General features: G+C 41.8%; 1 protein-coding gene across 4 annotated transcripts in view; it reads left to right on the plus strand.

The window, feature by feature from the left end:
• The window catches only part of LOC140195107 (lethal(3)malignant brain tumor-like protein 4), a 402850-nt gene extending 390780 nt beyond the window's left edge, over window positions 1–12070 (plus strand). For all 4 annotated transcript variants that reach the window (XM_072252853.1, XM_072252873.1, XM_072252862.1 and 1 more), the window contains one exon: window positions 10151–12070. In XM_072252853.1, coding sequence (XP_072108954.1) covers window positions 10151–10285 — 135 coding nt within the window. In that variant the 3' untranslated portion in view covers window positions 10286–12070. The remainder of the gene's footprint in view (window positions 1–10150) is intronic.
• Window positions 12071–26258: the final 14188 nt, after the last annotated feature.

Raw genomic sequence — 26258 nt, forward strand, 5'->3', positions numbered from 1 at the left:
CTGAATAAAGATCCTTATTCCTTGGTTCGGTCCTGCTAGAAATGAACATATGTGATTATTTGTCATTTATTACAGCTTCAGTGGCAAATTATCCCCCATTAATTACCATAAAATTGTACACAAAAATAATTGCAATTTAAGCATATATAAGATGTACAGGGAAGATTGATGAACAATAGAAGGGGGAGATTATGTCCTATTTAATTACTATTTAAAATTCATTAATATAAACATTGCAACAATGCATTTTCATGACTTTTGTATGTTTTTCTATTCCTTGTGCACATATAAAATATGCATTGTGTGTAATTAATATTTTCCTGAATTATATATTTGACTTTAATGCTGTTCAAACAATTGAGTCTGTTCATTAATATTTGCGTTGCTGTCAACAGAAGTCCCAATTAAGAATAATTTTAATGTTCAGGTTAATTACCAAACAATAAACTTAAAGGATAAAAAAGATAATTAAATTCCTTTTGTACTGTGTAAATGATTGATTTAATTACAAGTACTTCTGAAATTTGTTCCCATTAGAATACGCTCAGAAAAATATGCCACGGCTGGCAGGAAAATTATAATAAAAGTCTGACACATGACTGATTTTTCCCGCCTGTGACATAGACAAGAAAATATGAATGGTGGAGAAGAATATGTTAAGTAGCTGCTTAATATTAGCTGGGGTCTAATCAATGTAAGAAGTGGAAATGCACAAAATTTAAGAGAACTTTATTAACCAGTACATAACAAGCCTGACAAATGTGGATATAGCTTCAAGTTCTAAATCAGAGCAAAGCTCTGTAGTTATGATTATAATTTAATTAGCATTGTTATGAAAAAAGACAAAGCTATGAGTAATGTAAAATCAGAGAAAGCCAAAGGAAGTTTTATAATTCCATAAAGAGCAAGAGGACGACAGAATAATTATGGAAAGGGTTGGCTGTATCCAAGGATGCACGTTGTATCGAAAGAACAGGCAGATAGGCAGAGGGGTGGGATGGCTCTGTTGGTAAATACAGTAATGAAATCAAATCCTTAGAATGAGGTGACATAGGATCCGGAGACGTAAGATCTTTGTGGGTAGTTAAGAAACTACAAAGGTCAAAAGATGCTGATGGGAGTATAAATACAGAGCTCCAAGCAGCAGTCAGGATGTGGGGTACAAATTACAATGGGCGATAGTCACAGGGGAATTTCAATATGCAGTAGATTAGAGAAATCCAGTTTGTATTGGATGCGAACAGACAGAATTTGTAGAATGCCTACGAGGTGGCCTTTCAGAACAGCTTATAAGGGAAAAGGCAATTCTGGGCTGGATTTTGTGTGAGCCAGATTTGAGAAGTGAGCTTAAGGTAAAGGAACCCTTAGGAAGCAATGAATGATAGAATTCACCCTGCAGTTTGAGAGGGTATATTTAAAGCAAAGGTTAATAGGTTCTTGATTAGTAATGGCGTCAAATGTTACAGGGAGAGGTTAGGAGAATGGAGTTGAGAGTGATGGTAAATCAACCATGGTAGAGCAGACTCGATGGGTTGAGTGGCCTATTTCTGCTCATATGGCTCTTTTGGGGATCGAAAAGTTGTTGTTTATGGAAGTGGGGGACAAGAGCAAGATTTTTATTGAATATCTTCTGACTGTCTTCAAAAAGTGAGCAGGGGTCAATGCTGATACTGCAGTTAAATCAGTCAATAGTAAAATTTTGGATGTGATATATTTATTGAGGAAATACCAAAGATATTCAGTAGAGGCTTTTCTGGAGTTTCCACTTAGTGGCCTCACATGACTAATTTTAATTTAGTTGTATTTGGTGACATATATGTACTTTGATGATAAAAGTTAAAAGCAAAGATAGTGTGCAGTCAGACTGTCAGGAAGGACAGGCAGATGAAAGGTTAAATTTTGAGAGAGCCATGGTTTTCAAGGGATGTTGGAAACTTGGTTCGAAAAAAAAGAGAGATCTACAATAAATATAGACAGCATGGAGTAAATGAGGTGCTCAAGGAATATAAAGAACGTAAAAAGAATCTTAAGAAAGAAATTAGAAAAGCTAAAAGAAGATATTAGGTTGCTTTGGCAAGTAAGGTGAAAATAAATCCCAAGAGTTTCTACCATTATATAAATAGCAAAAGGATGGTGAGGGATAAAATTGGTCCCTTAGAGAATCAGAGTGAACAGCTATGTGTGGAGCCAAAAGAGATGGGGGAGATTCTTAACAATTTCTTTTCTTCGGTATTCACTAAGGAGAAGGATACTGAACTGTGTAAGATAAGGGAAACGGGTAGGGAGGTTATGGAAACTATTATGATTAAAGAAGTAGTAGTACTGGAGCTTTTAAGGGATATAAAAGTGGATAAGTCTCCAGGTCCTGACAGGATATTCCCTAGGACATTGAGGGAAGTTAGTGTGGAAATAGCAGGGGCTCTGACAGAAATATTTCAAATGTCATTAGAAACGGGGATGGTGCCGGAGGATTGACGTATTGCTCATGTTGTTCCATTATTTAAAAAGGGTTCTAAGAATAAACCTAGCAATTATCGGCCTGTGAGTTTGACGTCAGTGGTGGGTAAATTGATGGAAAGTATTCTTAGAGATGGTATATATAATTATCTGGATAGACAGGGTCTGATTAGGAACAGTCAACATGGATTTGTGCGTGGAAGGTCATGTTTGACAAATCTTATCAAATTTTTTGAAGAGGTTTCTCGGAATGTTGACGAGGGTAAAGTGGTGGATGTTGTCTATATGGACTTTAGTAAGGCCTTTGACAAGGTCCCACACGGAAGGTTGGTTAGGAAGGTTCAATCGTTAGGTATTAATATTGAAGTAGTAAAATGGATTCAGCAGTGGCTGGATGGGAGACGCCAGAGAGTGGTGGTAGAAAACTGTTTGTCAGATTGGAGGCCAGTGACTAGTGGTGTGCCTCAGGGCTCTGTACTGGGTCCAATGTTATTTGTCATATACATTAATGATCTGGATCATTGGCTGGTAAATTGGATAAGTAAGTATGCAGATGATACTAAGAGAGGTGGAGTTGTGGATGATGAAGTAGGTTTTCAGAGCTTGCAGGGAGATTTAGGCCAGTTAGAAGAGTGGGCTGAAAGATGGCAGCTGCAGTTTAACGCTGATAAATGTGAGGTGCTACACTTTGGTAGGACTAATGAAAATAGGACATACTTGGTAAATGTTAGGGCATTGAAGAATGCAGTAGAACAGAGGGATCTAGGAATAATGCTGCATAGTTCCCTGAAGGTGGGATCTCATGTGGATAGGGTGGTGAAGAAAGCTTTTGGTATGCTGGCCTTTATAAATCAGAGCATTGAGTATAGGAGTTGGGATGTAATGTTGAAATTGTACAAGGCATTGGTGAGGCCAAATTTGGAATATTGTGTACAGTTTTGGTCACCAAATTATAGGAAAGATGTCAACAAAATAGAGAGCGTACAGAGAAGGTTTACTAGAATGTTACCTGGGTTTCATCACCTAAGTTACAGAGAAAGGTTGAACAAGTTGGGTCTTTATTCTTTGGAACGTAGAAGGTTGAGGGGGGACTTGATAGAGGTATTTAAGATTATGAGAGGGATAGATAGAGTTAACGTGGATAGGCTTTTTCCATTGAGAGTGGGAGAGATTCAAACAAGAGGACATGAGTTGAGAGTTAAAGGGCAAAAGTTTAGGGGTAACATGAGGGGGAACTTCTTTACTCAGAGAGCGGTAGCTGTGTGGAACGAGCTTCCAGCAGAATTGGTTGAGGCAGGTTTGATGTTGTCATTTAAAGTTAAACTGGACAGCTACATGGACTGGAAAGGAATGGAGGGTTATGGGGTGAGTGCAGGTCGGTGGGACTAGGTGAGAGTAAGAGTTCGGCACGGACTAGAAGGGCCAAGATGGCCTGTTTCCGTGCTGTAATTGTTACATGCTTATATGGTTATATGATAGGACAAAATTGCAGCCAGCAGGGTGAGTATCGGTGCATTAGGGATGCAGAATCAGATAGGGTAGCAAATTCAGGACTCAAAAGTGTTATATCTCAGTGCACAGAGTATAAGAAATAAGATGGATGATCTTTTTGCACTTTTACAAATTGCTGGGTATGATGCTGTGGCCATCTCTGAATTGTGGCTGAAGGATGGTTGTAGTTGGGAGCTGAATGTCCAAGGTTATACATTGTATTGGAGGGTTAGGAAGATAGGCAGAGAAGGTGGCATGGCTCTGCTGGTAAAGAATGGCATCAGATCATTAAAAAGATGTGGCATAAGATCAGAAGAATCCTTGTGGGTTGAGTTTAGAAACTGCAAGGGTAAAAAGACACTGATGGCAGTTATATACAGGCCTCCAAACAGAAGGTGCAGAATAGATGTATTCCTCATATGGCAAAATAGTACATCTGTGGCTGACAAGGGAAGCCAAAACTAATGTAAAAGCAAAAGAGAGGGCATACAACAAAGCAAAAATTCGCAGGAAGATAGAGGATTGGGAAGCTTTTAAAAACCTACAGAAAGCAACTAAAAGAATCATTAGGAGGGAAAAGATGAAATATGAAATCAAGCTAGCAAACAGTGTCAAGGCAGATAGGAAAAGCTTTCTCAAGTACATAAAAAAATAAAAGAGAGATGAGAGTGGATATAGGAACAGTAGAAAAATAAGGCCTGAGAAATAATAATGGGGGACAAGGAGACGGCAGAGGAACTAAATGAGTACATTGCATCAGTCTTCACTGTGGAAGACACTAGCAGTGTGCCAGATGTTGAAGGGTGTGAGGGAAGAGAAGTGAGTGCAATTACTATTACAAGGGAGGAGGTGCTCAAAAAGGTGAAAGACCTAGAGGTACATAATTCACCCAGACCAGATGAAATGCACCCTAAGGTTCTGAAAGAGGTAGTGGTAGAGATTGTGGAGGCATTAGTAATGATCTTTCAAGAATCATTGGAATCTGGCATGTTTCCAGAGGACTGGAAAATTACAAATTGGAAAATTCCACTCTTTAAGAAAGGAGGAAGGCAACAGAAAGGACATTATAGACTAGTTAGCCTGACAGTGTGTGGGAAGATGTTGGAGTCAATTTTTTTTTTTGCACGTGTGTGCGTGCCTGTCTGTGCATGTGCATCTGCGTGTCCGTGCGTGCATCCGTGATGATGTCTTTTTCATGGCTTTTACAAGGCGCGGAGCGAGAGAGAGAGAGTGACTGTGTGGCGCGCAACTCCTCAAACAGACATTTTCACAGTATTTTCCCTTTATTTTACAAGGTCGAGTTGCAATCTCGACACTCAACCCGGCACGGATGGAAAGCGTACTGGGGAGCGGACCAGACTAGTTTCAAACCCGGGAACCTCCGCTCCCGGGTCCAGCGCCAATGTCGTGCCACCAGCCAGCCCTGGAGTCAATTGTTAAGGATAAAGTTCTGGAGTACTTGAGACACAGGACAAGATAGGACAAAGTCAGCATGATTTCCTTAAGGAAAAATCTTGCCTGACGAACCTGTTGGAATTCTTTGAGGAGGTTACAAGTAGGATAGATAAAGGGAATGCAGTGGATGTTGCAGTGAATTGTGTGTAGTTTTGGGCTCCTTATTTTAGAAAGAATATACTGACATTGGAGAGAGTTCAGAGAAGATTCACAAGAATGATTCCAGGAATGAAAGGGTTTCTGTATGAGGAATGTCTGGCAGCTCTTGGACTGTATTCCCTGGAGTTCAGGAGAATGAGGGGGGATCTAAAAGAAACATTCTGAATTTTAAAAGGCCTCAACAGATTAGACATGGCAAAGTTATTTCCCAAGGTAGGAGATTCTAGGACAAGAGGGCACAACTTCAGGATTGAAGGACATCCATTTAGAACTGAGATGCAGAGAAATTACTTTAGTCAGAGAATGGTAAATCTGTGGAATTTGCTGCCACGAGCGGCTGTGGAAGCCAAGTTATTGGGTGTATTTAAGGCAGAGATGGATAGGTTCTTGATTAGCCAGGGCATCAAAGGGTATGGTGAGAAGGCAGGGGAGTGGGGATGACTGGAAGAATTGGATCAGCCCATGATTGAATGGCAGAGCAAACTTGATGGGCTGAATGGTCTACTTTTGCTCCTATATCTTATGGTCTTATATTTGGATTTTCAGAAGGCCTTTGGCAAGCTGCTCAGAATATAGAACATAAGAAATAGGAGCAGGAGTCGGCCATCTGGCCCATTGAGCCTGCTCCGCCATTCAATAACATCATGGCTGATCTGGCCATGGACTCATCTCCACCTGCCTGCCTTTTCCCCATAACCCTTAATTCCCCTACTGTGCAAAAGTCTATCCAACATTGTCTTAAGTATACTTACTGAGGTAGACTCCACTGCTTCATTGGGCAGAGAATTCCACAGATTCACCACTCTCTGGGAAAAGCCGTTCCTCATCTCTGTCCAAATTCTACTCCCCCAAGTCGTGAGAATATGTCCACTAGTTCTAGTCTCACCTACCAGTGGAAACAACTTTCCTGCCTCTGTCTTATCTATCCCTTTCATAATTTTATATGTTTCTATAAGATCTCCTCTCATCCTTCTGAATTCCAGCGAGTACAGTCCCAGGCGTCTTAATCTGTTCTCATAATCTAACCCTCTCATATCTGGGTTTAACCTGGTGAACCTCCTCTGCACCATCTCCAAAGCCAGTATATCCTTCCTCAAGTAAGGAGACCAGAACTGCATGCAGTACTCCAGGTGCGGCCTCACCTGTACCCTGTATAGTTGCAGCATAACCTCCCTGCTCTTAAATTCAATCCCTCTAGCAATGAAGGCCAGCATTCCATTTGCCTTCTTGATAGCCTGCTGCACATGCAAACCAACCTTCTGTGATTTATGTACAAGCACACCTAAGTCCCTCTGCACAGCAGCATGCTGCAATTTTCTATCATTTAAGTAATAACCTGCTCCTTCATTTTTCCTTCCAAAGTGGATGACCTGGCATTTACCAACATTGTACTCCATCTGCCAGACCCTTGCCCACTTACTTAACTGTCTATATCTCTCTGCAGATTCTCTCTATCTTCTGCACAGTTTGTTTTTCCACCTAATTTAGCATCATCAGCAAACTTAGATACATTACACTCGGTCCCCTCTTCCAGATCGTTAATGTATATCGTGAACAGTTGCAGGCCCAGCACCGACCCCTGCGGCACACCGCTCACCACTGGTTGCCAACCAGAGTAACATCCGTGTATCCCAGCTGACTGCTTTCTATTAGTTAACCAACCCTCTGTCCATGCTCATATGTCACCCTCAACTCTATGCATCCTTATCTTATGGATAAGGGTTATGTGGCACCTTATCGAACGCCTTCTGGAAATCCAAGTAAATAATGTCCATCTGTTCCCCTCTATGCACTGCACTCATTACATCCTCAAAGAATTCCAGTAAGTTTGTCAAACGGGACCTACCTTTGCTGAATCCATGCTGCATCTGCCTGATGCATCCATTTCTTTCCAGATGCCTCGCTATTTCTTCTTTAATGATGGTTTCAAGCATTTTCCCAAATACAGATGTTAAACTAATTGGCCTATAGTTACCTGCCTTCTGCCTACATCTTTTTTTTGAACAGTGGTGTGGCATTTGCCGTCTTCTAATCCACTGGGAGCTGCCCAGAGTCCAGAGAATTTTCGTAAATTATCACCAAAGCCTCTACTATAACTTCTGCCATTTCTTTCAGTACCCTGGGATGCATTCCATCAGGACCAGGGGGCTTATCTATCTACAGACCCACAAGTTTTCTCAGCACTACCTCTTTAGTGATAGCTATTGTATTGAGGTCATCACCTCCCATTGCATCCATAACATCTCTCGTTGGCATGTTAGACATGTCCTCCACCATGAAGGCTAATACAAAATAATCCTTCAGAACCATTTCCTCATTACCCTATATCAATTCCCCCTTCTCGTCCTCCAAGGGACCTACGATCACTTTAGCCGCCCTTTTCAGCTTTATATAATGATGAAAATTTTTTCTATCCATTTTTATATTTTGTGCCAGTTTATTTTCATAGTCTACCTTCCCTTTCTTTATTGTTCGCTTAGTGAATCTTTGTTGATTTTTAAAGTTTTCCCAATCTTCCAGTTTCCCACTACTCTTGGTGACTTTGTATGCACCAATTTTTAGTTTGTTGACTTCTTTTATTTCCTTAGTTATCCAAGGCTGGCTATCCCCACCCTTACTATTCTTACTTTTAACTAGAATATACATTTGTTGAGTACTGTGAAAAATCTCTTTGAAAGTCTTCCACTGTTCCTCAACCATCCCACCATATAGCCTGTTCCCAGTCTACATTCGCCGAATCCTCCTCATCCCATTGTAGTCTCTGTTGTTTAGGAATTTAAGAGCCCATGATATTACAGGAAAGTTACTAGCATGTTTAGAGCATTGACTCATTGATAGGAAGCAACAAGTGGGAATAAAAGGATCCTTTTCTGCTTGGCTGCCAGTGACTAGTGGTATTCCGCAGGGGTTGGTGTTGAGACCACTTCTTTTTATGCTGTATACCAATGACTTAGATGATGGAATAGATGACTTTGTAGCCAAGTTTGCAGATGATACGAAGATTGGTGGTGGAGCCAAGTCGTGTTGAGGATACAAGAAGACTGCAAAAGGACTTATGCATATTAGGAGAATGGGCAAGAAAGTGGCAAATGAAGTGGAAAATGCATGGTTATACATTTTGGTAGAAGAAATAAATGTGCAGACTATTTTATAAATAGGGAGAAAATCCAAAAATCTGAGATGCAAAGGGACTTGGGATTCCTTATACAGAACATCCTAAAGGTTAACTCGCAGGTTGAATCGGTGATGAAGGCATTCATTTCAAGAGGTCTAGATTATAAGAGCAGGGATGTGATGCTGAGGCTTAAAAAGGCACCAGTGAGGCCCCACCATGAGTATTGTGAACAGTTTTGAGCTCCTTATCTAAGAACAGATGTACTGGCGTTGGAAAGGGTCCAGAGAAGGTTCACAGGATGATTCTGGGAGTGAAAGGGTTATCATATGAGGAATTTTTGATGGCTCTGGGCCAGTACTCGTTGCGCTGGAATTTAGAAGGATGAAGGGGAACTCATTGAAACCTTTTGAATGTTGAAAGGTCTAGACAGAGTAGATGTGGAAAGGATATTTCCCATTGTGGGGGAGTCTAGGACAAGAGGGCACAGCCTCAGGTTAGAGGAGTGTCGAGTGTCCATTTAAAACAGAGATGCGGAGAAAATTCTTTAGGTAGAGGGTGGTGAATTTGTGGAATTATTACCACAGACAGCTATGGAGGCCAGACAGTTGGGTGCATTTAATGCAGAGATTGATAGGATCTTGATTGGCCATGGTATCAAAGCTTATGGAGAGAAGGCAGGGGAGTGGGGCTAAGGAGGGGGAGAAAAAAGGATATGACATGATTGAGTGGTGGTGCAGACTGAATGGGCCAAATGGCCTAATTCTGCTCCTGTGTCTTATGGTCTTATTCAGGTGGTATATTCAACAGAATGCTAAATCCTGCTCTTAGGTGTGCGACTCCACACAATCCATTCTTTGTCTTCGTTAGCTAAGAAAGGAGTCAAGGTAACATTTGCTCAGTGGTCTCGGCTTTTACACATTCAATTTTCAATCAACATTCGCTCCTTAAACCATCCCTTGCTGATGAAGTTGTACGATTTCTTGTCTTTCCAGATCTTGGATATTTAAAAACAGTAGTGAAAAAGTTTTGCACTGCAGCTGTATATTTCATTGAGACAGAAGTTACATATATTACTGCGATCTACAAAATCTGTCCTACTTATTAGAACCAACAAGTTGCTGCATGTAATGCTAATGGCATAACTCAATTAAGTTTCAAGATTGTGGCTTAGATGCTTTTACTGGTACCCTGACTTTGTCAATATTCCTGAGGCTGATGACCATATTCAGATTTGTTCCCAAAAATTCTGGAAGTGGGCAGTAGTTTTCTGCCACCTTCAGTAGCACATTGTAGTCTACTGTCCATTGTAACTTCCACCTAAAGAAAACAAACTTTTTGAATACTAGTCCTCAACTTTGATCACAGTGTATGTATTGGGGCAATGAGATGATCAAAGTTGATAATAAAGTTCCACCTATTTGGAGCTGGTGAATTAAATGTTGCTTTACCAACAAATTTTGTTCTGTTTTACAGCAGATTGATGGAGAAGCATTCCTGTTGCTGACACAGATGGATATAATTAAGATCATGAGCATCAAATTAGGCCCAGCCCTGAAGATTTACAATTCCATTTTAATGTTTAAGAATTCGGAAGATGACTTGGAATAGATATTGAGGATTTCAAAGGACAGTTGCTGAATAATGGTATCTTTTATGATAATTAATCTCTAGTTATGAAGGCACATAAAACTGTAGATCATTTTATCAGCAAGAGTAACAGGGTACACAAAGATATTATGAGTTATTGCTGAATTAAAGAAATGTTACTTATAAATACTTGTTCAGAAATTAAGATGAAGTCAATAAATTGTGCATTAATGGGAGATGATCCAATTGGAAGTTGTATGTATATGGTGGACATGTAAAACATTTTCCATGTTTTTGAGAGCAAATCATAATTTTACAACATAAAAAGCAAAAGTATATTACTGCCTGTGAGATGACATGTTTTAAATACAACATGATACATGCACTTTAACAGGGTTACCCTGGACTTGGAGTACAGCAAGAGATGATTACAAACTAGAGCACAATTAATCACATTGAAATAAACAAAAATTTCACATCAGTCATATTTGCAAACATATCTTTTAACTGTCTTATGCCGTGTAGATAGTGAAATATCTTGCAAATGTAGCTAGTCATTTACTACTCCAACCTTTAACTTATTTGACTGTTTCAACTGAACAACAATATAGCAAAAGGTCCTCCCTACCGATGGTAGCCCATGTGATGCCAGCCTGTCTATTCACTCCAATCTTGATACTCCAACAAAAGGAACTGGAGGCAGTAATGCTAGCAAAGTTCTTGTATCCATTCCATATTTATTGCTGCAAAACAAACTAGGCCACTCTCTACCATACATACATAATTTGCACATCAAGAATGCAAATGAATTACGGTACAATATAAGCCAAAATACATCAGTATGCGATTTTGTCCACCTGGCCTGACAGAATAATTCATGCACTAGTTTCCTTTAATCATGTATTGTGCTGTTTGTTTGATAATTATCATTAATAAAGGTTATAGTTTGTATCTTCCCATTACTTGCAATTCAATAGGGAAACCAATAGTGCCAAAACTCCAACTGAGTACAGTACATGAATTATGAAACTTTCCTGTTTTCTAATACTGTATATTGCAGATCCTTTTTGTTTTCAATTTTCAGAACATATTCTTGAGGCATTTCTATGGTATTGAAAATGTACTCCTGAAGGGACAAAGTGCATTGTTATTATCAGTAATGTGCTCTTAATAGGCCTTGAGCTCAGTAATAAATTAGTGTTTCTTTAGAAGAATATTTGTGTTTTGAAGTAATGAAATACAACTGCATTGAGGTGTTGCCTGCTTTTACATTGTGGTTGTATTATGATTTGTATTCTCAATTTGTGGAGCAGTACTGTTTTGTATATTATGTTTTAATGTAGTGATGTGTTCCTTATTTATATTTCCAGAGCATTTAATCATTCCAAAATACTATCCCTTATCTTTGAGATATTTTTTCAAAAGTAATATATACAATATCTATAATGGGTAGGGCATGTTCATTCTCAAATCAAATGGTTGATTATAATCCACAAAATATCTTGTCAGGATGGAATAATTTTTTTGAAATTACAGAGTCAGAATACAATATGATGTATATTAAAGTCTCTTGTCACTTGGGAGGTACAGTGGATGGGGAGGTGAATGTGTTCGACACCAAGAAGCAGTGCTATACTATTTTTCCTTTAACCAGACTCAATTTTTCTTTTCTGTATAGTTTATGATGTAGAACACATTCCACATGATTATTGTGTTTGTTCAAATTATCCAAATGTGTACAAGAATAAACTTAATGGCTATATTTGATTTTATACTTTTTCAAACTACAGCATATGGAATTTAAAAAATAGACCAGTTTTAACAGTTACATCTATTTTTGTGGTAAACCTACTTTTCTGTTTATTTTTAAAACCAAATTTAAAATGGATGTAGTTCTGCAAGAGTTTTGTAACTCTTGAGTTAAAGAGTTTTGTAAGTTAGTTTCTCTGTCTTGGCATTATCTAAATCTCAAATTTGTCTGACAATTTGTGCCTTGTCATTTCATGTGCAAGTTGGTAACTAAAGAAACAATCTATACAAATCAGGGCAATTTGAAAGAATTCTGACCTTTTAGAAATATCAGGAAATAAGGGTATAAATATATTTTAAAAAGATTTGGCTGAAACATTAGATAAATTAACAAAATTCTGGTTATTTCTGAAATTTACATGTACGTAGTTTTTTTTACGGTGACAGAGCACGCCTTTTATAATATTTATATGATTTAGGGTCACTGATGTGACAGCCTAAGAATTCTTATATGGCAACATCACCAGCGACTATATAATGCCCTTTGTATTGGTCCTGACATTGGAGGCTTCAATAGAACAAAACCTTGGTGGCTTCAACTGTTCAAAGGAGGTGGAAAAATAGCACGAATGCTTTTTATACTGTGACCGTGTTGTTGTTTGTCCATCGTTGACGTCGATGAGGACCTCGACACCATAATGATGGTGTCGAGACTAGCGCGTCATTTGGATTTAAATGAGGGAGAATTGCGCAGCGTCAGCCTCACTCTCTCTTCCCAATTCCCATCTGGGTCCAGTGGCAAGACAGAGTCTAGACGGCTGGAGATGGGACTAGGCGCAATGGATGACCAGGACGTCTTCTGTGTCTTGTCCTGCTCTACACGTTCCACGACACTTGCAGAGACCGCCTTCTTGACCGTTGGACCTTCCATTGGTCTCATCCGCTCAATCCGCCGGAGTCTGTCTTCACATACTGGGATAGACAACCCCCTATCTCACCAAGGGTTTGAGACCCGTCGGCTACCCTCACCTGGTTTAGCTGGCTTGTCGAAGCTGTTGCCCGGGGTGTGGCCGCTGTTGCTGCAAACAGCTACGGGGAGCCACAGGTGAGAGCTGAGTGCCAGGTGGGGACCAAAGGTGGACTAACCGCCCTGAAAAGGACGCGACATGTTCCCCCACCAGAGGTGCTACCCCTCCCTGACACCCCATATACCCCATATGTGACTGTGTAACATTGTCATTATTAATGAATTTCCCTCTCAGTGAACAAAGCCATAAAATTTCATTCATTCTCTTACTAAATCCAAAACACCTCAGTTCATCAAGCTTGCTATATTTGTTTGATAGTGTCTGTTATTTACATGTTAAAAATGGTTATAAAAAAAACTAACTTGTGCAGGGAATGTTTAAAAATAATCTTTTATTCTGGCATGCTGTATTTTACCTCCAATTGCATTTTTTAACTGTGATAATTCAAAAGTAAGCTTGCATTAAAAAATAAAGTACTGTTAAGATTAAACTTACTGGGATTCTATAGACTCCATTTCATGATGTATTAGTTCTAACCTGTCATCTAATACACACTGTAATCTTGGTGAAACAATACATGATGTGTCCACCTTCACAGTTTTGAATCTTTTTTTTAAGAACTTGGCCATGAATTTTCACAGATAGAGCAATTTCAAGAGATACCAGTGGAAAATGCCATTAGATGCTGTTGCTTCTGAGATTCTACAGAGACAAAACAAAATCATACAAAAAGTGGATGCAGTTCGGGCACTCTGATAACAATGAATATTACTAAAGCTCAAGTCACCTTTTTGTACCCAATCTCATGTCTATCCTTTGTATAGTTATTCCTGCAAGAGACGTGGCTATTCTTAACAATGGCTAATTGATCTTGAATTAAGACAGTTAAGAGTCAATAAATTGGTGATAACAAGGATGCCAAATTATTTTTATTCAAGGCCAGTTGTATTTTTTTGCTCTTTCTAAAGTTTCATGATTCATGGTACTGACACATTTTTCCAAACTAATTGCATCAGTTTAAATTTTCCAACCATCATGATGGGGGATCAAATTTTGTTAGGATCAGTACTGGCTACCCCTGGAGTACAACCTGACACATAAGAACAAGCTCCAAAAATATTATTAAATTCAAAGTCAAACAGACTTTTGTTTCTACAAACAACAGAATAATCTCCCTTCTCACTCAACTTTTAATAATTGTTCTTTCTTAACAGTCTTCAGCACTTTGGTGCCATTCATTACAATAATATAGAGTATTGGTTACCATACAATGACTTATTTTTTATATATTCTCTGATGTGGATTAAATTGACCTAATGACATCTGCAAAAATAGAACCCATTTATTATATTCAGATGGCCTGCAGTCAACACCTCAGGATGCTGGTCCTATTGTCTGATGGTGTGACCTCACTGAAACCTATCATATGCTGAAAGGCCTTGATAGAGTGGACGTGGAGAGGATGTTTCCTATGGTGGGGAGGTCTAAGACCAGAGGGGACAGCCTCAGAATAGAGGGGAGTCCTTTTAGAATGGGATAAGGAGGAATTTCTTTAGTCAGGAGGTGGTGAATCTGTGGAATTCATTGCCACAGGTGGTATGGAGGCCAAGTCATTGGGTATTTTTAAGGGAGGGGTTTTGTATTCACACTTTGCCTTTAGTTTGGTTAGAGTTAGTTAGAGGTAGGAACAGCTGGGTATGATATATTTTGGTTGACCATTTAATTTCACTTAATTATGCTTAACTTTGCCAAAAATAATTTAATTGTTTTTACTTACATTGAAAGCTTATGTACATTTAATACATTAAGACTGTTTATTTTGTTATATCGCTAGTTTTAGTTTCATTAGTTTTATTGCTTCAAGATTGTTTGTTTTGCTAGCTGATTAATAAAGGATCAAACATATTCTTCGGCTTTGAACATTATTATTCAATTGGAACAGAAGGCACATCTTACAGGATTAACTCCCCGTTCTTCATCTCTAACAGCGGTGTTGGTTTATTCGAGTAGCCTTTTTATTTTTATATAACCTATATATATATAGGTTACCATCATTCATCAAGTACTCAGCTGAAGTGGAGCTTTTTTTAATTTGCACCTTTCAGAAGCCACTGATTGCCTCACAGTCATCAATACAACTCCCTAAGTTATACCCCTGAGAGGCAAGCATGAATGAGCTGGATAGCGCTGAAGAATCCACACAATGTAGTTATAAGTTATTTGACAGACCCTTTGTGCTCTTTCCACCCACCATAAGTTCTTCATGTCATGTACTTAAAGAATTGTTTATTTCCCTTGAGGCAGGATGGAAGTCCAATCTAAGAATGTCTTGCAAACACAAGAGGTTCTCCAGATTGTGGAAATCCAGAGCAAATGCTGGAGGAACTCAGAAGGTCAGGCAGCATCCATGGAAGTGAGTAAATAGTAGATGTTTTGGGCTGAGACCCTTCATCAGGACTAGAAAGTTAGGGGGAAGATGCCCGAATAAAGAAAAAAGTAGGGAGGCAAAGTTAGAAGGTGATAAGTGAAGTCAGGTGGGTGGGAAAGGCTGGAGAAGAGGGAATTTGATAGGAGAGGAGAGTGGACCATAGGAGAAAGGGAAGAAGCAGGAACAGCAGGGGAAGGTAATAGGCAGGTGAGGAGAAGAGCTGAGACCAGAGTGGTGACCAGAAGAGGGAAGGGGCAGGAGGAAAAGATCACCTGAAGTTGAAATTGATGTTCATGCCACCAGGTTGGAGGCTACCTAGACAAAATATGAGGTATTGCTGCTCCACCCTGAGAGTGGCAAAACAGGATGCCACGGACTGATGTGTCGGAATAGGAATGGGGATGAGAATTATAATGGTTGGCCTCCGGGAAATTCCGCTTTTGGCAGATGGAGTGGAGGTGCTCGACAAAGCATTCCGCCACATTACGTCAGGTCTCACCAAGGTAGAGGAGACAGCATCGGGAGCAGCAGATACAATGGTCTATGATGTTTCACATCCAACTTCTGCCATCTTCAACAGGTTCCTTGTACCAAACATATTTTCCCCTCCCCCCCCCACACACACACTCTCCACTTCCTGCTGAGATTGCTCCCTCCACATTTCCTTTGTCCATTCATTCCTCCCCACTAACCTCCCTCCTGGCACACATCCTTGCAAGCGACAGAAAATTGCCTATTCACCTCCTCTCTTGCCCCCGTTCAAGGCCCAAAACAGTCCTTCCAGGTGAGGCAATATTTCACCCGTAAATCTGTTGGATCATCCATTGTATCCATTGCTCCTGATGTGACATCCTCTACATTGGTGAGACCTCGTATTCAACCTAGGTAGTCAGGGGTTCCCAACCTGGGGTCCACAGACCCTCACTAAATGGTAAGGGTCCATGGCATAAAAATTGTTAGGGACCTCTGCTCTAACCTGATTGCATGAACACTGATTTCTCCTTCTGGTAATTTTCCCCTCCCCCTCCCCTCTTCTTCCATTCAGCACTCTGGCCTCTTACCTCTTCTCCTCACCTGCCTATCACCTCCCCCACTGCCCTTCCTCTTTCCCTTTCTCCCATGGTCTACTCTCTTTTCCTGTTAGATTCCTTCTTCTCCAGCCACCTTTCCCACCCTCCAATCTCTACTTAAAACCTTCATCTAGTCCCCCTTCCCCTCCTTCCACTATTTTGTTCTGGCATTTTCACCCTTACTTTCCATTCCTGAAGAAGTGTATCAGCTCAAAACATTGACTGTATACTCATTTCCATAAGACCATAAACAAAGGAGCAGAATTAGGCCACTTGGCCCATCAAGTCTGCTCCATCATTCAATCATGGCATATCCTTTTCTCCCCTTCTCAGCCCCACTCCCCAGTCTTCTCCCCATAGCCTTTGATGCCGTGTCCAATCAAGAACCTATCGAGCTCTGCCTTAAATACACCCAATGACCTGGCCTCCACAGCTGCCTGTGGTAACAAATTCCACAAATTCACCACCCTCTGGCTAAACAAATACCTGCAAATCTATGTATTAAATGGACACCCCTCTATCCTGAGGCTGTGCCCTCTTGTCCTAGACTCCCCCACCATGGGAAACATCCTTTCCACATTTACTCTGTCTAGACCTTTCAATATTCAAAAGGTTTCACTGAGTTCCCCTTCATCCTTCTAAATTCCAGCGCAATGAGTACAGGCCCAGAGCCATCAAACGTTCCTCATATGGTAACACTCTCATTTCCAGAATCATCCTTGTGAACCTCCTCTGAACCCTCTTCAATGCCACCAAATCTTTTGTTAAGCAAGGACCCCAAAATTATTCACAATACTTAAGGCAGACATCCTACCTCTCCCGGAAGTTCTGGGAGTCTCCCGCATATGAATAGTGGCTCCCTGATGCCCGCAAATTATATACAATATCACGGAAATCAATTTTTTGAGAGCAAGTGAGCGAGAGAAAGTGCGAGAGAGAAAGCAAGCGAGAGCGTGCGAGCGAGAGAAAGTGCATTCTACTACCAAAGTGCATGACCATGCATTTTCCAACATTGTATTTCATTTGCCACTTTCTTGCCTATTTTCCTCATTTGTCTAAGTCCTTCTGCAGCCTTCTTGTATCCTCAACACCACCTGGCACTCCACTGATCTTCATATCATCTGCAAACTTGGCTACAAAGCCTTCTATTCCATCTAAATCATTGATATACAACACAAAAAGAAGCGATCCCAACACCGACTCCTGCAGAACACTGTTCACTGGCAGCCAAGAAATCACACTCACTGCCTTCTACCAATCAGCCAATGTTCTAACCATGCCGATAACTTTCCCGTACATAATACCGTGGTGTAGCTTGGCTTCTCTGAGCTGGAAAGTCTGGAATGTCTCGGCAGGGACCAAACACAGGCCTTTTAGGTCGACCAGGAGGCAGTTGGCTCGTAGGAACTCTGCCCCTAGTAGTGGCTGTGACACCACTGCCAACGTGAAAGTCCAAGTGAAACGGCTGGACCCGAAATGCAGTGAGATAGTTCGCGGGTCGTATGCCTCAATACTGGTGCCATTTGCAGCGGTGAGTTTGGGGCCTGGGACCGTGTTACGAGTGTCCATGTTCGAAGGGGGGGAGTATGCTGACTTCGGCCCCGGTGTCTACCAGGAAGCACCGCCCAGAGTGTCGGTCCCAGAGTTACAGGAGGCTGTCTCGGTGGTCAGCTGTCGTAGCCATTAGCGACGGCTGGCCCCGGCATTTCCCGGAAAAGCACATGGTGGACGGCAGCGGCGCGCGCCTGAACCCCATCTTTGGTGATAGAAACACCATTGTTCCAAACTTTCGTCTTTTTCCCCCGTGGGTCTCGACAGCTTTGGTTGTAGGGCCTGGGCTTTGGGGCGCATGATCGTGGCTAGGCCAATGGAGGCTGCTCCACGTTGCTTGCTCTGCCAAAGGACGTCTGCTTTAGCTGCGATCCTGTGTGGGTCACTGAAATCCTCACTTGCGAGGAGGAGGCGAATGTCCTCTGGCATTTGCTCGAGGAACAACTGTTCAAATAAAAGGCACGGCTTATGGCCGTCCATGAGCGCCGCATATCATTCATGAGCTTGGATGGCGTGCGGTCGCCCAAGCCGTCCATGTGTAGGAACCACGCAGCCTGTTCGCGGCGGGAGAGTCCGAAGGTACGGATCAGGAGCACCTTAAGCTTAGTGTACCTGTCCTCCGTTGGTGGCTGGCGTAGGAAGTCAATGATCCAGCCTGCCATCTCCTGGTCGAGCGTGCTGCATGGCGTTGGCTGTAATGTCTCTGATATTGAACTGGGCCTCAGCCTGCTCGAACCAAATGTGGGGCTGAGTGGCCCAGAAAGTCGGGAGCTTCAGAGAGACCACGCTGTGCGAGTTGCTCGAACCCATGGCTGGTCGCTGAGTCTCCGGCTCCAGATGCCGTCTGGAACGTTGGGGTCACCAATATAGTCATGCGCAAACATGCTACCAAAAAAACACATGGAGGCAGAGAGAGCTGAACTCAGAATGCCTTTACTGATTCAAAATCGTGTGCTTAAAACTCCTCTCCCGTGGGCCCCTACGACCTGCAGGGCGTCGTGACGTCAGACTGTCCCCGAAAGGTCCGCCCCAAGCAGGTAGTTCCAAACGCGCTACCACATGTCTGCCCACGGTTCTGGGCAAGTGTGGGTTCGGATAGTTTGCTTCCTGCAAAGGAGCACCTGGTAAGCAGGAGGCCTTCAAAAGTGAAATTTTGAGAGTACAGTGTTTGGATGTTCCTGTCAAAATAAAAGGCATGGATAACAGGTTCAGAAAACCTTGATCTTCAAGTGACATTGAACCCCTGGTTAAGAAAAAGAGGTGCATAGCAGGTAGGAACAAATGAAGTACTTGAGTAGTATAAGAAAAGCAAGAGAACACTGAAGAAGGAAATCTAGCTGGCAAGGTAAGGAGAATCCTAAGAGCTTCTACAGATATATTAAGAGCTAAAGGATTGCAAGGGACAAAATTGGTCCCCTGGGTGAACAGTGTGGTAATCTATGCGTGGAGCTGAAAAAGATGGGGGAGATTTTAAATGGATTTTTGTGCATCTGTGTTGACTCAGGAGATGGACATAGATGATACAGAAGCAAGGCAGAGTCTTAGAAGGAATAATCATTAAAGGTTGAAAAGGAGAGGAAACTAGTTCTGAATTTAATGTTATGGAAGCTTGTTCATTTGTAGGGATGGCCATTCATCGAACATTCCTAAAATGTCCTACTGCTGGTCTGAATGAAGGGACCAAGTGTAATATTTCCAACTTTACTGATGACAAAAAATCCAACCCTACATACAGAGAATAAAAACTGAATTACAATAAGTATATATATGTCTATTGTTAAGCTAAAAAATAGTGCAAAAAACCAGAAATAAATAAGTGGTGAGGTAGTGTTCATGGGTTCAATGTCCATTTAGAAATTGGATGGCGGAGGGAAAGAAGCTGTTCCTCATTCACTGAGTGTGTGACTTCAGGCTTCTGTATCTCCCCCCCGATGGTAACAACATGACGAGAACACGTCCTTGATGGTGGGGATCCCTAAAGACGGATGCTGTCTTCACTCCTTGAAGATGTTTTGATTACTATGGAGGCTAGTACCCATGGTGGAGCGGACTAATTTTACAAGTTTCTGCAACTTATTTTGATATTATGCAGTAGCCTTCTGCATTGCTCCCCTCCCCCCGGCACAATACCATTCGGTGATGCAGCCAGTCAGAAAGTTCTCCATGGTACATTTGTAGACATTTTTGAGTGTCTTAGTTGACACACCAAATCTCAAGGTCCCACTGAAATATAGCCACCTTCTTGCCTTCTTCATAGCTGCACAATATGTTGCATCCAGGTTAGGTCCTCAGAGATATTGACATCCAGGAATGTGAGCATAAGAACATAGGAAATAGGAGCAGGAGTAGGCCATCCGGCCCATCGAACCTGCCCCATCATTCAATAAGATCATGGCTGATCTGTCCGTAAACTCAGCTCCATCTACCTGCCTTTTCCTCATAACCCTTAATTTCCTTACTATGTAAAAATCCATCTAACTGTATCTTAAATATATTTAATGAAGAAGCCTCAACTGCTTCTCTGGGCAAAGAATTTCACAGATTCACCACTCTCTGGGAAAAACTGTTTCTCCTCATCTCCATCCTAAATCTTCTCCCCTGAATCTTGAGGCAATGTTCCCTAGTTCTAGTCTCAAAATTGTTCACTCTCTCCACTTCTGATTCCTTTGTGATGATTTGTTTGTGTTTCCTCACCTTACCCTTCCTGAAGTCCACAATCAGCTCTTTGGTCTTGCTGACACTGAGTGCAAGGTTGTTGCTGTGACAGCACTCAAGGAACTGATGTATCTCACTCCTGTATGCCCTTTTAGACACCATCTGAAACTCTGATTGTATCATCAGCAAACTTACAGATTGGCATTTGAGCTATGACTGGTGTGAGGGGATCCAGGAGTGCCCCTATTAACTGTTTGAAGAGAGACAGAGAGAGAGCTATTTATCATCGATGGTTTGTTTTGAAAAGAGAGAGAGACGAAGATTGACGGTTGGACTGTCACGGGAAGTAACTTTGGAGTTTTACTTTGGAGATAAAACTGAGCAGCTCGAAGGTTGCTATGGTGACCGACAGCACATTATTGATGTTACTTTCAAGGACTTGTTGCCTGCTTGCATTTCTTTACAGACAAAGGAAGGAGGGACTTTTTGAATGACAGGTGATGCTCAGCATGGTGAGATAAATAGGAGGTCAGATGATACAGACCTCAGACACATGATTGGGACACTGAATGAGCATCGTTGTGCCCGCAGAGAAAGTGGGTTTTGGAGGATCAATCAGGCGGATTGATCCAATTGCTCTACCAGTGAAGGAGAAGGGGTTGACTGGTGGGGAGTTGTCTACGTGCCCACCCTTGCCGGGGTGATAGCTCCACCACAGGAAAACCAGTCCCCCTGGTTAAAGTCACAGTCGGTGACTTGTGAAGGATTTCGGAACACGATGAGAAGATCGATGGCAACAGCTCACCTGAAGACTCAACTCTCTCTCTCTCTCTCTCTCTCTCTCTCCATCACTATTCAACTAAATTCCACGAACTGAACTGAACTTTACTCAACATCTTAAGACTGTATCTTTTTACCCCTAGGCTTAAAGAAGCTTGGTTTTTCATACATATTTTTCCACACTTACTGATTTACTTACAAACGGTACTTACATATGTAATTCCTGCTAACCTGTTTGATTTATCTTCACTTAGTTTACTGTATTGCATAGTTATTAATAAATATTATTAGTTTATAGCAATACTGGACTCCAAATCTCTGCTGATTCTTTATTCCTGTCATGGGGTATGTTACACTAGTCACACAGTCATGGGTGTAGAGAGAATAGAGCAGTGGGCTAAGCACACATCCACATGGTGCGCCAGTGCTGATTGTCAGCAGGATGCAGATGTCATTTCCAATCCGCACAGGTTGTGGTCTTCTGGTTAGGAGGTCGAGGATCCAGTTGCAGAGGGAGGTACAGAGGCCTAGGTTCTGTAGCTTTTCAATTAGGACTGTAGGAATGATGGTGTTAAATGCTGAGCTATGGTCAATAAACAGCATCCTGACACAGGTATTTGCATTGTCCAGGTGAAACAAGGCTGCTTGGTGAGCCTCTGCGGTCGCATCTGCTGTAGACCTATTGTGGGGATAGGCAAATTGCAGTGGGTCCACATCCTTCCCGAGACAGGTCTTGACTCTAGCCATGACCAACCTCTCAAAGCATTTCATCACCATAGATGTGAGTGCTACTGCACTATACTCACGGAGGCAGGTCACACTGCTCTTCTTGGGCACTTTTGAAGCAGGTAGGAATTTCTAACTGTAGCAGTGAAAGATTGAAAATATATTTGAATACCCCTGCCAGTTGGTTGGCACAGGTTTTCAGAGAATTACCAGGTACTCCATTGGATTCTGTCGCCTTGCAAGGATTCACCCTCTTGAAAAGACAGCCTGACGTATACTTGGATTTTCTGAAGGCATTTAACAAAAGTGCCTCACATGAGGCTGCTTAACAAGATAAAATCCATTGGTGTTACAGAAAATATACTGGCATGGATAAAGGAATAGCTGACAGGCAGGAGACAGCGAGTGGGAATAAAGGGGGCCTTTTCTGGTTGGTTGCCAGTGGTGTTCCACAGGGGGTCAGTACAGGGACCGCTGCTTTTCACATTGTCAATGATTTAGATAGTGGAACTGATGGCTTTGTGGCGAAGTTTGCGGATGATACAAAGATAGGTGGAGGGGTAGGTGGTGCTGAGGAAGCAATGCAATTGCAGCAGGACTTCGACAAATTGGAAGAATGGGCAAAAAAGTGGCAGATGGAATACAGTGTTGGAAAATGTATGATAATGCATTGTGGTAAAAGGAACAATAGTGCAGACTATTATCTAAGTGGGAAGAAAATTCAAACATCAGAGACGCAAAGGTAATTCGTCAGGGTCTCGGCCCGAAACGTCAACTGTACCTCTTCCTAGAGATGCCGCCTGGCCTGCTGCGTTCACCAGCAACTTTGATGTGTGTTGCTTGAATTTCCAGCATCTGCAGATTTCCTCCTGTTTGCGAGGTTAATTTACAGGTGAAGAAGGCAAATACTATGTTGCCATTTATTTCAAGGAGAATAGAATATAAAAACAAGGAGATAGTGCTGAAGCTTTATAAGCCACTAGTCAGGTTATGCTTGGAGTATTCGCCACAGTTTTGGGTCCCTTATCTCAGAAAGAATGTATTGTCATTGGAGAGAGTCCAGAGGAGGTTCACGGGATGATTCCAGGAATGAAGAGGTTAACATATGAGGAGCGTTTGGCAGCTTTGCCAAGAATATGTGGGAATCTCATTGAAACCTACCGAATGTTGAAAGGATTAAATAAGTTGGATGTGAAGAGGATGTTCCTTCTGGTGGGGGTATCCAGAACTAGAGGGCACAGCGTCAAAATTGAGGGGAAACTATTTAGAACAGAAGTGATGAGGAATTTTTTTAGCCAAAGAATTGAATTGAATTGACTTTATTTCTTACATTCTTCACACACGAGGAGTAAAAATCTTTATGTTACATCTCTATCTAAATGTGCAATGTGCAATCATAGTAATTTATAATACTTTATAATAAATAGAACAGTCAATGTAATATAGAGTACACTCAAGTCAGTGTGAGTTCATCAGTCTGATGGCCTGCTGGAAGAAGCTGTCCCAGAGCCTTTGGTCCTGCCTTTTTTGCTGCGGTACTGCTTCCTGGATGGTAGCAGCTGGAATAGATTGTGGTTGGGATGACTTGGGTCCCTAATGATCCTACAGGCCCTTTTTACACCCCTGTCCTTGTAAATGTCCTGAATCATGGGAAGTTCACAACTACAGATGCGCTGGGCTGTCCGCACCACTCTCTGCAGAGTCCTGTGATTAACGGAGGTACAGTTCCCATACTGTGGTAAACCATATATATGTTGTAACTGGGTTAACTGTCTGGACATGCCCCTCTGCTGACTGCCCCTGTGGCTCCTCCCACAGATTCCCAAATAAAGGTGATTCTGCCTTGCCCCTCCCCCTCAGTCTGGGGGCAGACATTCAGCATGGACGTCGTATTGTACAGTGAATAAAAGCCTTTCAGTATTTTACCCAATTTCAGTCTTTTGGAGTTATTGAAGGTGCTTCACATACCAGACATTGATGCAGCTAGTCAGTGCTCTCAATTGTGCCCCTGTAGAAAGTTCTTAGGATCTGGGGGCCCATACCAAATTTCCTCAACAGTCTGAGGTGAAAGAGACGCTGTTGTGCCTTTTTCCACCACACAGCCGGTCTGTACAGGCCACATGAGGTCCTTGGAGATGTGGATGCCGAGGAACTTGAAGCTGTTTACCCTCTCAACCCCAGATCCAGGGGTGAATCTGTGGAATGCACTGTCACACACTGCAGTGGAGACCAAGTCCATGGGTATATTTAAAGCGGAAGTTGATAGATTCCTGATTGGTCGACGCATCAAGAGATATGTTGAGAGGGCAAGTGTATGGGGTTGAATAGGATCCAGGATCAGCCATGATGAAATGGTGAAGTAGTCTTGATGGGATGAATGGCCTAATTTTGCTCCTAAGTCTTATGGTCTTATAGATTTCAGCTGCCAAGACAGAGATCACAGGGTCATCAAATACTGCATGGATCGTCATAGCTGTGGTTTTATTCTTCCTTTCACAGCGAGCATAAAAGGCATTGAGTTTATCTGGTAGTGAAGCTTCACTGCCATCCATGATGTTGGGTCTTGCTTTGTAGGAAGTAATGGCCTGCAAACCCTGACAGAGTTGACGTACATTCAATGTTGCCTCCAACCTCTCCTGGAATTGTTCCTTGGCTCTTGAAATAGCACTCCGCAAGTCATACCTGGTTGTCTTACATAGATCTGGATCAGAAGGCTTAAATGCCATAGATCTAGCCCTTAGCAGACTACAAACTTCCTGCTTCATCCACAGCTTTTGGTTTGGGAATGCACAGTAAGTTTTCATAGGCACACGCTCGTCCACACAGGTTTTCATGAAGTTGGTGACAGCTGTGGCATACTCATCCTGCTTCAAAGATGACTCCCTGAACCTAGTACAGTGCACCAACTCAAAGCAGTCCTGTAAGCACTCTTGTGCCTCCCTGTTCCATACCTTCTTGGTCCTAACTACTGGTGCTGCAGTCTTCAGTCTCTGCCTATACTGAGGGAGTAGAAGTACAGCCAGGTGATCAGTATTACTAAAGTGTGGGTGTGCGATAGCACAGTAAGCACTCTTGAACTTGGTGTAACACTGTGTTACTTCCTCTGGTACTACAGATGATTTGTTGATAATAATTATTTACAGATTTTAATCAAGCTGACCTGGTTAAAATCCTCCAAAATGATGGGCGATATCAGGATGTGCTATTTCATGCCTGTTGATTACATTGCTCAGCTAAGCCTAGAGCTTGTTTGACATTAGCCTAAGGTGGAACGTACACCACTATCAAAATGATGGCTGAAATCTCCTGCGGCAGGTAAAAAGGCTGGCATTTAATTGCAAGGTATTCCAGTCTGGTGAGCAATGTATCAGCCGACATATTAGTGCACCACAAGGAGTTGATCATGAGGCATACACCTCTGCATTTGAGATACTCAGCCGACCTACCTTGACGATATAAACACAGAATGAGATGCAAAGAGGCTTCTATAGTAATATAGACTAGCTAAGTAGCTGGACAATAACTAGTCAAACTCAACAATGTTTCAAAACATTAAGTTATCCACTTAGATTGAATCAGAAATGATTAACATTTTTAAATACTGAGAGGTCACATTAAAAGGAATCCAAGTGTCATTGTATAAAGCCACTAAAAGCTAATATGCAGATACAGCAGGCAGTTTGGAAGACCAATGATTATTACTTAATGCCTTATGATTTTTGAGTACAGCAATAAAGATTTTTCACCATAATTACATTGTGTCTTGGTTAGAGCACACCTTAAGTATTGCACACAGTTTTGATCAACTTACCTAAAAGAAGGATAAACTTGCTATCAAGGGAGTAGAGTGAATATTCACCAAACTGCTTTTACAAAGGCATGCATGTCATTTGGGAAGGAAAGGGCCCTCGTTTCTAGAAATTAGAATGAGAATTGACCTGATTGAAACAAATAGACTGGTTGAAGAGTCAAAAACGGGGTTGATAGTCTCAAAAAAAAAGGGATAA

Source organism: Mobula birostris, chromosome 1 (assembly GCF_030028105.1).
Source record: "Mobula birostris isolate sMobBir1 chromosome 1, sMobBir1.hap1, whole genome shotgun sequence".
Lineage (NCBI taxonomy): Eukaryota > Metazoa > Chordata > Chondrichthyes > Myliobatiformes > Myliobatidae > Mobula > Mobula birostris.